At 35.3% G+C, this 12,764-nt stretch overlaps 1 protein-coding gene across 2 annotated transcripts in view; it reads left to right on the top strand.

The window, feature by feature from the left end:
* The window catches only part of LOC589794 (collagen alpha-1(V) chain), a 54,747-nt gene that overhangs the window by 15,994 nt on the left and 25,989 nt on the right, over positions 1 to 12,764 (top strand). For both annotated transcript variants that reach the window (XM_030998030.1, XM_030998029.1), the window contains exons 11-30: positions 271 to 327; positions 954 to 1,061; positions 1,529 to 1,636; positions 1,991 to 2,044; positions 2,713 to 2,811; positions 3,234 to 3,332; positions 3,873 to 3,971; positions 4,748 to 4,792; positions 5,251 to 5,349; positions 5,995 to 6,048; positions 6,842 to 6,895; positions 7,180 to 7,233; positions 7,903 to 7,956; positions 8,562 to 8,615; positions 9,075 to 9,173; positions 9,805 to 9,849; positions 10,608 to 10,661; positions 10,977 to 11,030; positions 11,670 to 11,723; positions 12,494 to 12,601. In XM_030998030.1, the coding sequence (XP_030853890.1) occupies positions 271 to 327; positions 954 to 1,061; positions 1,529 to 1,636; positions 1,991 to 2,044; positions 2,713 to 2,811; positions 3,234 to 3,332; positions 3,873 to 3,971; positions 4,748 to 4,792; positions 5,251 to 5,349; positions 5,995 to 6,048; positions 6,842 to 6,895; positions 7,180 to 7,233; positions 7,903 to 7,956; positions 8,562 to 8,615; positions 9,075 to 9,173; positions 9,805 to 9,849; positions 10,608 to 10,661; positions 10,977 to 11,030; positions 11,670 to 11,723; positions 12,494 to 12,601 (1,452 nt within the window). The remainder of the gene's footprint in view (positions 1 to 270; positions 328 to 953; positions 1,062 to 1,528; positions 1,637 to 1,990; positions 2,045 to 2,712; positions 2,812 to 3,233; positions 3,333 to 3,872; positions 3,972 to 4,747; positions 4,793 to 5,250; positions 5,350 to 5,994; positions 6,049 to 6,841; positions 6,896 to 7,179; positions 7,234 to 7,902; positions 7,957 to 8,561; positions 8,616 to 9,074; positions 9,174 to 9,804; positions 9,850 to 10,607; positions 10,662 to 10,976; positions 11,031 to 11,669; positions 11,724 to 12,493; positions 12,602 to 12,764) is intronic.

Genomic DNA, 12,764 nt, shown 5'->3' with positions numbered 1-12,764 from the left:
TTGATAGTGTATGTAATGTAATGTTATGTATATTTTTAATTATGCAACTAATTTATTTTTATTTTGAAGAAATACTTGCTTTTTATAACTAGCCAATTCTTGTCTTTTTCATTACTTTAAGATGAATTTCAATCAAACATTTAATGATCAATTGTTTTGACTAAACATAAATTGTGCTCTAATAAACGAGGAAGTAAATCTTTTACACACAATTGCCATAGAACAATCTTATATCAATTAAATTTCATATTTTGTTAACATCATTTACAGATAGCAATGAGAGGAGAAAGGGGACCTCCGGGAACACAGGGTTCAAATGGTCCTTTGGTAAGTCTAAGCAGTCTTAATACTCTTTTCATCAATCCCAAGTGTGCTTTGGGGGTATCAGAATAATGAAATAGTCATTAACCCTTGGCCTACTGGAGCTGAATGGTTCCTACATTTAATCTGTGGGAATGAGATCATTCAGGATTCAACCGGTAAATAAATGGCAAGATTCACAGAGATGCAAGTGAGGTACTGCAACAAATATTTTCTTCAGTATCCCTAATGGTGATATTAGCTCTTATGTATTAGACTTGGCAAAAGGAATTGCATAAGGTCAACATAATGACGATATAACCATAATTGTGTAGTCAAATTCACCCCATCAGTATCAATACTATTCTTCCTGAGGGCATGGCTACAATCTTATTCTTGCCCCCAAGCTTAAGCTGAACTACCATGATGAGGCACTCAGTGATTGCAGTCATTCAACAAATTATTTCAATCCTGGTACCCAGTTATGAAGATCCATCGAGTGGCAAATATAGATTAATATTCTTTCAAAGGACACACTTGCCAGGATAGGGTTCTAAATGCAGTTCTATGTACTTCATAGTCCGGTATGTAATCCACCATTCTCCACTCAGCAATGATACCTCAACAAATTTTCTCCTATTTTTGTCTTCCAGGGTCCTCCAGGACCAGATGGGCCTAAGGGAGACCCGGGCTCCTTGGGAGACTTTGGACCACGTGGACCATCAGGAACACCAGGTCAGCCAGGACGTTCAGGCAAGAGGGTAAGGTTTCATCTAAGATTAAAATCTAATATACACCATGTTTTAGGTTAGTTTGATTTGACCAAGTTAAATCTGGTTATTATAACTTGTCTAAGTTAAACATGGTAAAATGATTAATCTTGACCGACTTAAACCGGGTTCAAGTGGGTTTACCTTTTAAAAATTAAACCTGGTTAAAGTGAGTTTAACTTCTCAAGTTAACCTGCTTAAATTGAGTTTAACTTGCCAAAGTGAAACCTGTTGAAATTGAGTTTAACTTGCCAAGGTTAAACCTGGTTAAAGTGAGTTTAACTCGCAAAAGCTAAACCCGGATATATTGAGTTTTAATTGACTGAGTTCTATCTTGTTAAAGTTGACTTATTTAATCCTGGTTTAGACCACTGCTCTACCACTGAACTACCACCTCTCTGCAATAACCTTTGATTGAATGCATTTATTGATTCAGATGTTTCTTGTGTCTTTGACAGGGTCGTCCTGGTAAGGATGGAGGTCGAGGTCCAGCTGGTATTGGTGGAGAGAAAGGAGATCGTGGCTACGATGGGTTGCCAGGATTACCTGGTGTGAAAGGAACGTTTGTAAGTACTTATTTTCTTCAATTTAGACAAAGAGTAAGGAATTTTTCTAATCTTGATTTGTTGCTTACCCTGGTAGATGATAAGATTGTTTTTGTATCTTCATTCTATTTAGCGTGAGGGAGAGAGAGAGAGAGAGAGAGAGAGATAGAGAAAGAAAGAGAGAGAAAGAGAGACAGAGGGAAGGGAGAGAGAGAGAGAGAGAGAGAGAGAGAGGGAGAGAGAGGTGGTGGGGGAGATAGAGAGGGGGGGGGGGGGGTGAGAATGTACAAGTACCTCCATTATTCATTCTGCTAATTGTTATGTGATGAAATGAAAGATAATTCAATTTTTTTCTTTTTTTCTATCCACCTAAAGGGACGATCAGGAGACACAGGACCTCAGGGAGACTCAGGACCAAAAGGACGAAATGTAAGATATTTCTATTTCTATTGATTCATTATTACATTGGCATAGCTATGGGGGTCACAGGGGTGCAATATCCCCAATCAAATAGGCGTCGCCTGACGTTCCTCTTCACCCAACCCATAGTTTATAACCTTGTGACTTTGCATTTTATCCACTAAGTAAGATCATGCCTCTCACAATGATGAGTCCCCCCACTCAAATCATGACCCACACCATGCTACTGCACCATTCACTGTTACATTCTTCTGTTGGAGTGGGTCATTATCTCATTAGAAATGTATCTAATATGTAGAGAATGGATCATGGAGTACACAGTTGGGAGTGATTGGAAATTTGATCACCATATTAAATGCATTTCACATTGGTGCATTCTGTCTGCAAGATTCGAGGAACACGTTCGCTATCTTCTGCTCATATGTTTTATTACATGTAGACACAATAATATTCCATTTCATTGGCTCCAACTTTGTATTCAAATTTAGCTATTGGTGTTTCTCTATTTATAACGACTAAGTTTTTGTAAGTTGGAGAGTGCAAAGATTTTTAATATACACAACCTGAATATAATTTAGTCTCTCTCATGGAACCTCACTTCACTTTATACCTTTAGCTCGACCAATTTTCTGTCTCCCTTGTGCGACACATTTTGATTTTGTTTTCTTTACCTGCAGGGAGAGGAAGGGCCTTACGGAGACCCAGGCCCATCCGGTCCCCCAGGAATCCGAGGAGCACCAGGTTCGAGAGGGCCAGCAGGACCTCAGGGTATTTCAGTAAGTCCATTTTTCATATCATTGCATTTTGGTATCCGTCAAAAGTGTGATTAGGGATTAGAGAAATCTATTCTATTCAGAAATGAATAAATTCAATTATTTTGTTCTCTATGTTGTTATCTTTTGTATACTTGTTGGTAGAGTCTGTGACCTTCTTTACAAGAATTTTAGTTTGATCTGGTTCACTATTAATTGATGAATTGTGAGATATGCTTGCAATTTACATACAAATTTACTTCACATGTATTGTACTTGATCAATGTTGTACACTAACAGACAACCCTAACAAGATTGTACCCATGAATATAGATTGTAGAGCTATATTTGTTTTACCACAAGCAAATGATTACTGCAGTAATGGATTCACATAATGAATATGAAGTCTAGGAATTAAAGTCTACACCCTATGTCTTTGTTACCAGGGACTTGAAGGAGAGCCAGGTGGACCTGGACCAAAAGGACCAGTTGGTCTTCCAGGTGTCGCTGGAGGTCCTGGACCGATGGGCAAACATGGACCTGTGGTAAGGAAACTAGGACTTAAGTCTTTTATGTGGTCTTGAAGATTGTATATGATGGAAACTAGCTTAATATTTTTATTGCAGAGCACCTTTTTATAGAAATGTTATATTTTGACAAATGGTTATCAATCCTTAAAACGTATCAGATTGTCCGAAAAATAATTGGTTATTAAAGTTGAACACTTAATATTTGCAGAAATATGATAAGGAATATGGTTGTAAACATATAAATATTGGTTATTTCACAGCATAGTGTAGTTTGCATGATATAAAAAGCTGGATGAAAAATTCTTGATGAGGGAAAGAATCTACCTGTGGATGGTGCTCTGATTTGCCATCAATTAGTTGTTAATTGTGCGATGTTTCAAAATGTTGTGAAAAATGTAACGAGATGACATTTAATTCAGGGTTGAAAATCTAATATTCCTGAAAAGTCATTACTTGCAAGGTTTATGTCAGCTTAAAAAACTATATCCATCTCTTCTTTCTCTTTCTCCTGTATTTTATTTATAAATCTCTAACTTGATGGTCTCTCCTCAATAGGGTGCAATGGGTCCACAGGGACAGAGTGGGCCACCTGGAGTCCAGGGTCCCGTTGGTAAGCCTGGTATTCCTGGTGTTCCTGGAACTGACGGTCCAGCTGTAAGTATCAATACTTCTTTTATTGAGGTCTACCATGAAATCTGTCAATGAAATACCATAAAACCTGTCTTGAAGAAGCCACAACAGTGAGACACAAAAGTATCATTTTGTTCTATTCATGCTTCAACAGAAGCAAAAAATGTGGCATTTCTATACAGCTTACGCTGAAGCAGGTTGGACTGTAATTCAGATTTAGATGACTAACTTAAACAGTTATATCATAGAATAATTCTTGTAACATGTAAATTGTTTGAACATTTTACAGCTTTTTATCAATACTTCATGTGCCTAAATGCCTGTAGCATTGTTATATACATGTGTTTGAAATTTCAAATCCTTGATAACACCTATAGACATGAATATACAGATATCATTGTAAAGGATTCTAATAACTTTTGAACCAACAGAGTTTTTGACATTGTTTATGTGTTTTCATTAATTCTACATTGAGTAGTCCCTTGGAAATATCTTGGAAAGAATTTCACATGGTGTGTATAGTTTCAGAAGATGATGACATCATGAAGCGATACATAACCTTAAGCCTGTTGCCTTCCATCTAGTGGCAGATTTATGGGGTTATGTGCTGGTTCTCCCCCTCTCCTTTTTTCTAAACCCACTTTGCATACCTTAAGGATGCCCCCATAGATTGTATAATTTTTCTCAATTGTGTACTCCCACCTCCTACCCCCTCCCTCTCCTCTTCCTTAAAAAATATGTGTCATATGCTCCAGTTTTTATTTTTAATTGTTATTGTCTTATCTCTCTTTTATGTGTAGGGTCACCCAGGTCAAGATGGACAGTCTGGCGCCAAGGGATCAATGGTAAGATGATGACAAATTAATAGTTACGATAAACATAACTCTTTCTGATGAGAATTGTATACAGTAAACTGTGGCATTTTTAGGTGTGTGTAAATGAATGGCAAGTGTATGTCATTCTATGTAGGCCTATGTCAGTTTTCTAGAATGTCATGGTTGAAATGTCCCCTGAGAAGCATTTGTCTTCAAATTCCTCAATATTCAAGATATTATCAAAAATAGCTGATAAAACAGACAACCAATCATTGTAGTCCCATATTCCCATTTTCTGTGTGCAGTTTATGTGATTGTCAGCAAAATTAAACGAAGTTCTAGTCATTTTGATCATTCCAAAACTTTCAAAGTATTCATCAATTTTGTATTTACTACCTAATCAATCTTTCCCAATTATTCTCATCCTGCTTCTTATAAAATGTCATTGCCTGACCAGTACACAACTTTATCTTTGAATCAAATCCTAGGGTGCACCAGGATCTATCGGTGTTTCAGGCTACACTGGACCCATGGGAGTGAAAGGAGCTCGAGGAATCTTTGGAAATTCTGGGCAGAAGGGTAACTCAGTAAGTAATAGCCATTTCACTCAATATCTTTCTCTTTCTCATTCTATATCTCACTCTCTCTGTCTCTCTCTCTCTGTCTCTGTATGTCTTTCATTCTTTATTTTACTTCATACCACGTGCTCCCATAGACTCTTTCTGTATCTCAATCTACCTCACAACATGTTGAGGTATCTCTCACTCTAAATCTCATTTTATGTATTTCTGTATCCCTCAATCTATATTTCAATCTGTATCTTGCTCTCTCTATCCTCCCTCCCACCCTCTCTCTCTCTCTCTCTCTCACCCTCTCTCTCTCTCTCTCTCTCTCTCTCACTCTATACATATATCTTGCTTTATACCTTGCTCTATCTCTTATTGTACCTCACTCTTGATATTACTCCCCCTTCTCTCTCTCTCTCTCTCTTTCATTCTACATTCCTTACTCTTCTTACTTCTATATGTTACTCTATCCCATCTATATCTCACCCTATGTATCACTTTATATCTCTATTTTCATTCTTTCTCATCTCTCTCCCCCTTTCTCACTATCTCTCACTATTGCTCTGTATCTATATTTATCTTTTTCTTTATTTCACATTGTATTTTTTGTCCCATATTATTCATCTCTCACTCTGTTAATCTTTTTTTATTCAACTTGTTTTACAGGGTATGGATGGTCTGCCAGGTTTCAAGGGAGAGCTGGGAATGAAAGGAGAAAGGGTAAGCTACTAAAATCCATTCTTGTTACAATTTCTTTTATAACAGTTGAGGAAATTTGGAAAAGGGCATCTCATTAGTTCATTTGGAAGCAGGGAGGGGAGTATGATAAAACAAGTGTACTGGTAATAAGGCTTCGATTTCCATGAGCCAATAGGACCCTCAAATTCTTAGATAGGCTACATGGTAAAAAATGAGTATGTCAAATATTCAATTTTGTTAACAGTTGTTCCTTATTTTCTTTGACCAATATAAAAAGGTGGCCATTAATTTTTCCATTTTGCAAACTAGGCATGAACAAATTTAAGTTTGCTGACGGAAGTTTTGAATGAGGTGCATTATACATCCCGATGTTGGCCTCTGTGCTTTAAAATGATGAGAATAATGTGAATTATGTTGATATTGTGCAATATGAAATATTTTATTCCTGCTGTTTTTATCTGGTATTAGATACAACATTTTTTTTGTATTTGTAAAAGTTATAATTGGTTTCCAAAGATACTTTAATTCTTCACCGATTTGTTGTTGTTGTAGATAATTAGTAAAATACTTACCATCAATATTTAAGAGTACATATTTATCCGCATCACAGAAGTTTGTGTTTGAGGAATTATTTACATGTTTTGAGTTAATCATGCTAATGCGCTTATAATTCTAAACATTGCAATATTATATTCTTGTTAGGTATTTGATAATGTATGATACTAATTTCTGAAAGAATAGTTCTTGTGCTAATTCTGAATATTGTATGTCTTTAAGCAGCAGTAGTATTTTCTGTTTTTCTTTTCTTTTACAGGGACAACTAGGAGTACCAGGTCCTCGAGGATCTGAAGGAATCGGTGGACCCAAGGTAAAATATTCTTTGAGAAAATTCTTCTTTGTAGTCCAACAAAAGGATTGAAATATGATGCATATTCCAGTTTCTGTAAGACCAGTATACAAATTTTATCCTAATTGTAAACAATAGTCACTTGGGCCCATTTTGAGGGGGATTAATAATAGAAGATCATTGTTGTACTAGATATGAGTGCTTTTTGTATTATGGTATGAAACTTTCCTAAACACCAACAAACTTGTTTATACATTACATGCAAAGTGTCAAGAATAACCATTGTTCAATTTTTGTTTTCATAGGGTGAACAAGGTATGCCTGGTGAAGCTGGACCCATTGGCACATATGGAGATCAGGTGGGTGTCTTTTGGTCAATATCTCTCTTTCTTTCTCTCTTTTTTTTGTCTCTCTCTGTCTCCCTCCCAACTATCATTACTTGTATGATGGATATTACAGTGACAAGTGTCAAAGTGGATGTATGAGGTCCCTTAATGAGCTGTACTCATAAACAAGCAAAACCCATAGAACTGTAAAATGTATAGGGTTATAAGCCAAAAAAATGCATTATGCCTTATAGATAATGCATAGACTACATCTGGGTAGTCATAGTCATTTTAAGAATTAAACTGCAGTTGTAGAACATGACAGTCCATCTTTTGTAATGAATGAATGAAAGACTCTTTTGTTGCATATTCTGTATATTTGTTCATTTCGTCCTAAAGCATATACTAAAAAATTGGCAGTAATAGAAACATTGGCAAAGCTATGTCCAATATCTTTGAGTCATTTCTTTTATACATATTGATACATTGTATCTAATTTTTGATTAAACCTACAAAGGATAAGATACAAATGTTCTGCTATGAGTTTAAAGAAGGAGCCTCCTGAGATCCTGTACCCAATGCAAATCCTTGCATTATATTTTTTAAATGAAACTGGTATAAAATATATGTTGTGATAGCCCTGTATCTCTTCCTTTAAGATGTGCAACTAATATTAATTTTCTTTGTGGATGGTCATTTTAGGGTCCACCAGGCCCACCCGGTATCCCCGGTTACCCTGGAAACGTTGGTGAAAAGGTGAGACAAAGTTCATTATAATTATCATATGTAAAAATGTTACTGGGTAGAATCTTCTTTTGCTGATTATCATACGTATCAATGGTACTGGGAAGAATCTTTCCATTTTGATTATCATATGTAGTTGGTAGAATCTTTTTATTGTAGTTATCATGTGTGATAATGGTATTGGGTAAAATAAAATTCATATATGTTATCATCTGTAATAATGGTACTGGGTAGTATCGTTACCTATCTGATTGTCATATGTAATAATGGTGCTGGGTAGAATCTTTTATTTCTAATTATCATATGTTATAATGGTGCTGGGGTAGAATCTTTTCATTAAAATCATTGTATGTGGTAATGGTACTAATTAAAATCTTTTCATTCTATATATCATATGTAATAATGGTATTGGGTAGAATCTTCCTATTCTAATTATCATATGCGGTAATGTAACTGGGGTGGAATCTTTTCATTCTACTTATTATATGTAATAATGGTGCTAGTAGAATTTTTTCATTCTAATTATCATATGTGGTAATGGTACTGGGTGGAATCTTTTCATTCTGATTATCATACGTGATAATAATATGAATTAATTTGTTTTATTTCCTTTACAGGGAGAGTTGGGTCACAGTGGAAAGCGTGGAAGGTCAGGAAGAAAGGGATCAAGGGTAAGTCTTATTTTAAATATTGAACTTATACAAGTAGATAATCTCTCATCATAGAAGAGAGTATTGCAGGATAATAATGCATGGTGTGTGATATGCATTCATTCTGTTTTGAAGGCACATTACCAATAATATATCATGTCTGTGTGGTGTATTGATTCTATTTTATGTGTTTATGTGAATGATACTGGAAAGTATTGATTCTTGTTAATATGTTCTGTATGGCTCAATTGGCTTTTTTTTTTTTTTTTTTTTTTTTTACTTATGTCAATAAAGAAAAATTCATCACAGGACCATTGGTTGATGTTTCTTTTTCCTTGTATAGCAACTTTTATTCAATAACCATATTTAGAGATTTCTTTGGATAAGAGATTTATTATACTAAATACGATGGATAAGATTATCCAAAGCCTCTATGAAGTTGCCCTTAGGAATGACTCATGTGATGTTATCTCTTTGTAGGGTCCATCTGGCATGAGAGGTCCAATTGGACCTGGTGGTCCTATGGGAGGACCTGGATCTCGTGGTCCACAAGGTATTCAAGGAGTCCCTGGTGAATATGTAAGTATAGTACCTTCTAGGTATCTTATAATTGTGCCAAAATATGGTGTCATAGAGAGAGCTTAAACAAAATCTTTTATGTTTTATATAATTTTTAGTGTTTATTTTTAATATTACATCAATAATGTTGATAACATTAATAGAATGGACTGGTTCATGTACATGTGTGGGTAACAAAGTATCCATGGTATGTTCTCTGGTTGCGGAGGTTGATTGAAACATTTTTTAGTTTTAGTACAATATACCTGGTACATGTATGTATTACATCTTCATTGCGCATGCTACCTATGGAAATCAAATAAACCATGTACAATCCAGTCTGCGTACTGCCAAGCATGTTTTGATGAATCCTCTATTGACATGGATTGATTGAAGTCTTTTCATCCTAATTGTCATATCTAATAATGGTACTGGTAAAATCTTTTCATTCTAATTATCATAATGCGATAATGGTACTGGGTGGAATGTTTTCATTCTGATTATCATACGTGATAATATGAATTAGGAATCTGAGTAGATAGATCAATCATGTAATCTATATTTCAGTATGCTTTTTTGTAAAATGTGGGAAAAGACTCGTATGCAGATACTCAATGTTTTATTTTTACCATTTTCTTTTTCTTGACTGCAGGGAGAACAGGGAGAACGTGGACCTCCGGGACCCGTTGGTGACCAGGTGAAACAGCATCATCTAAATAGTCATCTTCAATTTTCATATAAAACATACAGTCATTAAAATTAGATGCAATCGATTATGTTCAGTTTTGTTTTACCCTGTTTATATATAACGAAAATGACACGTGCTAGACTCACCAATTATTCATGAACTTAAATTTGTTTAAATTTTACACTTTCGAGAAGTTGTTGCCTTAGATTTTTTCTCTCTTTTCCTCATACGAGGCATTTTATTACTTTATATTATTTCTAACAACATAGCGTTTAGAATTTGATTACAATATATATATATATATATATATATATATATATAAAATAAACAGGCTGATAAAATGAAATAGAGGAGATGAAAAGAAATTGGAAGGGAAAGATCCAGGCATGAATAGAAATGTGTTAAAGGCTCAACTATGGAAAATACATCTTGATATTACTTATTACTTTTTTTTTGTTTCTGTATTGCCAATTGACATAAAACATGAAGGTCATCCAAATGTGCCTCAGAAAATATTTATGTATTTCTGTTAGATTCATCACATAGAATCCACAATATAGATCACATTCTTTGACAGGGGTTTTAGACTAAAGATGTTGTAATTGAAGTCTGACAAGATATAACACAGTGGATGTACAACACTCAGGAAGTCATTTAAACAGCTATTGATGTGTTTTATCACAATTGATGAAAGAAACTAGAAGAAATTAAACACTTGAACCATTGTTGATTTATTTTTTTTTCTATTTTTTTTCATTCATGTTTAGGGACCACCAGGACAACAAGGACCTCGTGGATTTGCAGGAGGAAAGGGACCTAATGTAAGTCATGTTTTGCTTTATCTCTTATCGCTATTATCATTTGAGGGGGATTGTTTACCCTACTCCTTCAAATGAGTGCAGCATGCAGATTCTGAACCGAGTTGGCAATTATTTCTAGATAAAACCCACTGTGAAAAGCATTTTAAATTGATGGATGGTGCACCAAGGAACATGGATTTAGCCGTAACCTATCTGAGAAATATTTGTACACTTATTCCTATACTGCTGTACAAGGTCTAATGAATTTATTTTGATAATGTCTGAGGATATGCTGGGCTTTTTATGCTGACCTTTGACCTTTGACCTTTTTTCCAGGGACCACCTGGTCAAGATGGTATGCCTGGATTCCCTGGATCTCGTGGAGAGTCTGTAAGTAACCAGCCACTTTTAGAATATGTTTTCTTGAGATCTCCCTTATCTCATTCTTCTTCCTCCTCCTCCTCATCTTCTTCTTCTTCAAATCCAATACAGACCGTCACATGCATATTAATCTAAGTAATACTCTAACTTCAGACTTCTTTGATTTCAATAAATATTCATGTTATTTACTTTCAATTCTAGATTACTGCTAGAGTGCTAGGTTACTGCTTTTTGAATAATGAAATGATATGCAATTAAGATTCAAATAGGTTAATAAAACATTGAGCCATTAAAGCTATTTAAAGACTCTTCTCCCTTTGTTTGTGATGTTTGAGAATTCACCTGTGGATGGATTTTAAAAAAATGTTTCACCATTTTTTAATATCCGTTGTTGTCCCTATCCATTAAATTGTTAAATCCCAAGTTCAATGGTGTAAGGGGGTTGCCAGTGACAGTTTTTGTAGTTATGTCCCTCTTGATAAGAGGTGAATAGATCCTACACACAGGTCCTTCTGTGTAGAATTTGACCATGCTGTGTTGAATATTACCATGCAGTATATTTTCTTTTTCTTAACTAGTATTTACTTTGTCCTTTTCATTTTTATTTTATGATTAAATTTGTAATTTTCATTTTGTGATTGTTTTCAGGGTATGGATGGAGAGTCAGGTACCCCAGGACCTGCTGGTGTGATTGGGCCTCAGGTTAGTATATTCTACTCAGCTCTTCTCTTCTTTTTACACAAACTGAATGGAGAAACATATATAGATAGCAGCGACTGATAAAATAGAAGATTGACCAACCAACAAAGAAACACAAAAGAGATATTCCAGAGGGCTGAATGCTAGAAAATAGCTGAAGACAATGCAAAAGTAAAAAAACTGGAGTGCACCAAAATTGGAAGCTAATTTGACTTTACCGGGCTCCTATGAGTAGTAGTACGAAATATGCTTGTTGCAAGGGCAAACTGTCTCTCAGAAATTACAAATAAAGAAGACATATTTATCATGAGTAGTAAGTGAACCATGGCAGCACTGCCCATAGGAGTTTCTGTGTCACAGACAGTGTCTCGCTTAGTACTTATGACAAGACACTTAACTAAGTCATTGGCAATATGAATATTGAAATATATTAAGTTTCTAGTAAAGATAAAATCTGCTTTATATATTGTGCTTAATACAAATGTCTCTCAGCGCTTTACAAACATACTATAACCCTGGTAATTATTACCTGTTTAATTCTTCAGTAGCAACATTATACATCTTTTTTTTAAATAGATTCAATTTTACCTTCAGAAATTCAATTTAAAATTTCAACAACACCAATCAACTAGTGAGGAGATACATTGCACATGCAATTCCAATTAATTCCTACTACTGTTTGTGAATATACAGTATTATGGTGTAGACCAGCAATCCATCTCATATCCCTACATCTTAATCAAATTGAAGAATGTTTTTGCCTTGTGTAATAGGGTCCTCCAGGAGAACCAGGATCATCAGGACCAACAGGATTCCCTGGACCTCCAGGAAGCCCTGGTGAGGCTGGTCTTCCCGGTAACGATGGACTTACTGGTCCACAGGTAAGATCATCTTCCTCACTGTTCCAGCTAGTCTAGTATGGTTCCTGCCCTTATACGATTCATGGAAGTGCCATGGATGACAGACATGAGTGCTGTACAAGAACCCACTATGACTATTATTATTAACTTCAACCCTAGACCCAACACTGTAACTAACCTTATT

Source organism: Strongylocentrotus purpuratus, unplaced genomic scaffold (genome assembly GCF_000002235.5).
Source record: "Strongylocentrotus purpuratus isolate Spur 01 unplaced genomic scaffold, Spur_5.0 spur5_scaffold_4, whole genome shotgun sequence".
NCBI classification, from domain to species: Eukaryota; Metazoa; Echinodermata; class Echinoidea; order Camarodonta; family Strongylocentrotidae; genus Strongylocentrotus; species Strongylocentrotus purpuratus.
The sequence above is the reverse complement of the archived record's forward strand: the minus strand, read 5'-3'. Positions and strand labels throughout refer to the sequence as shown.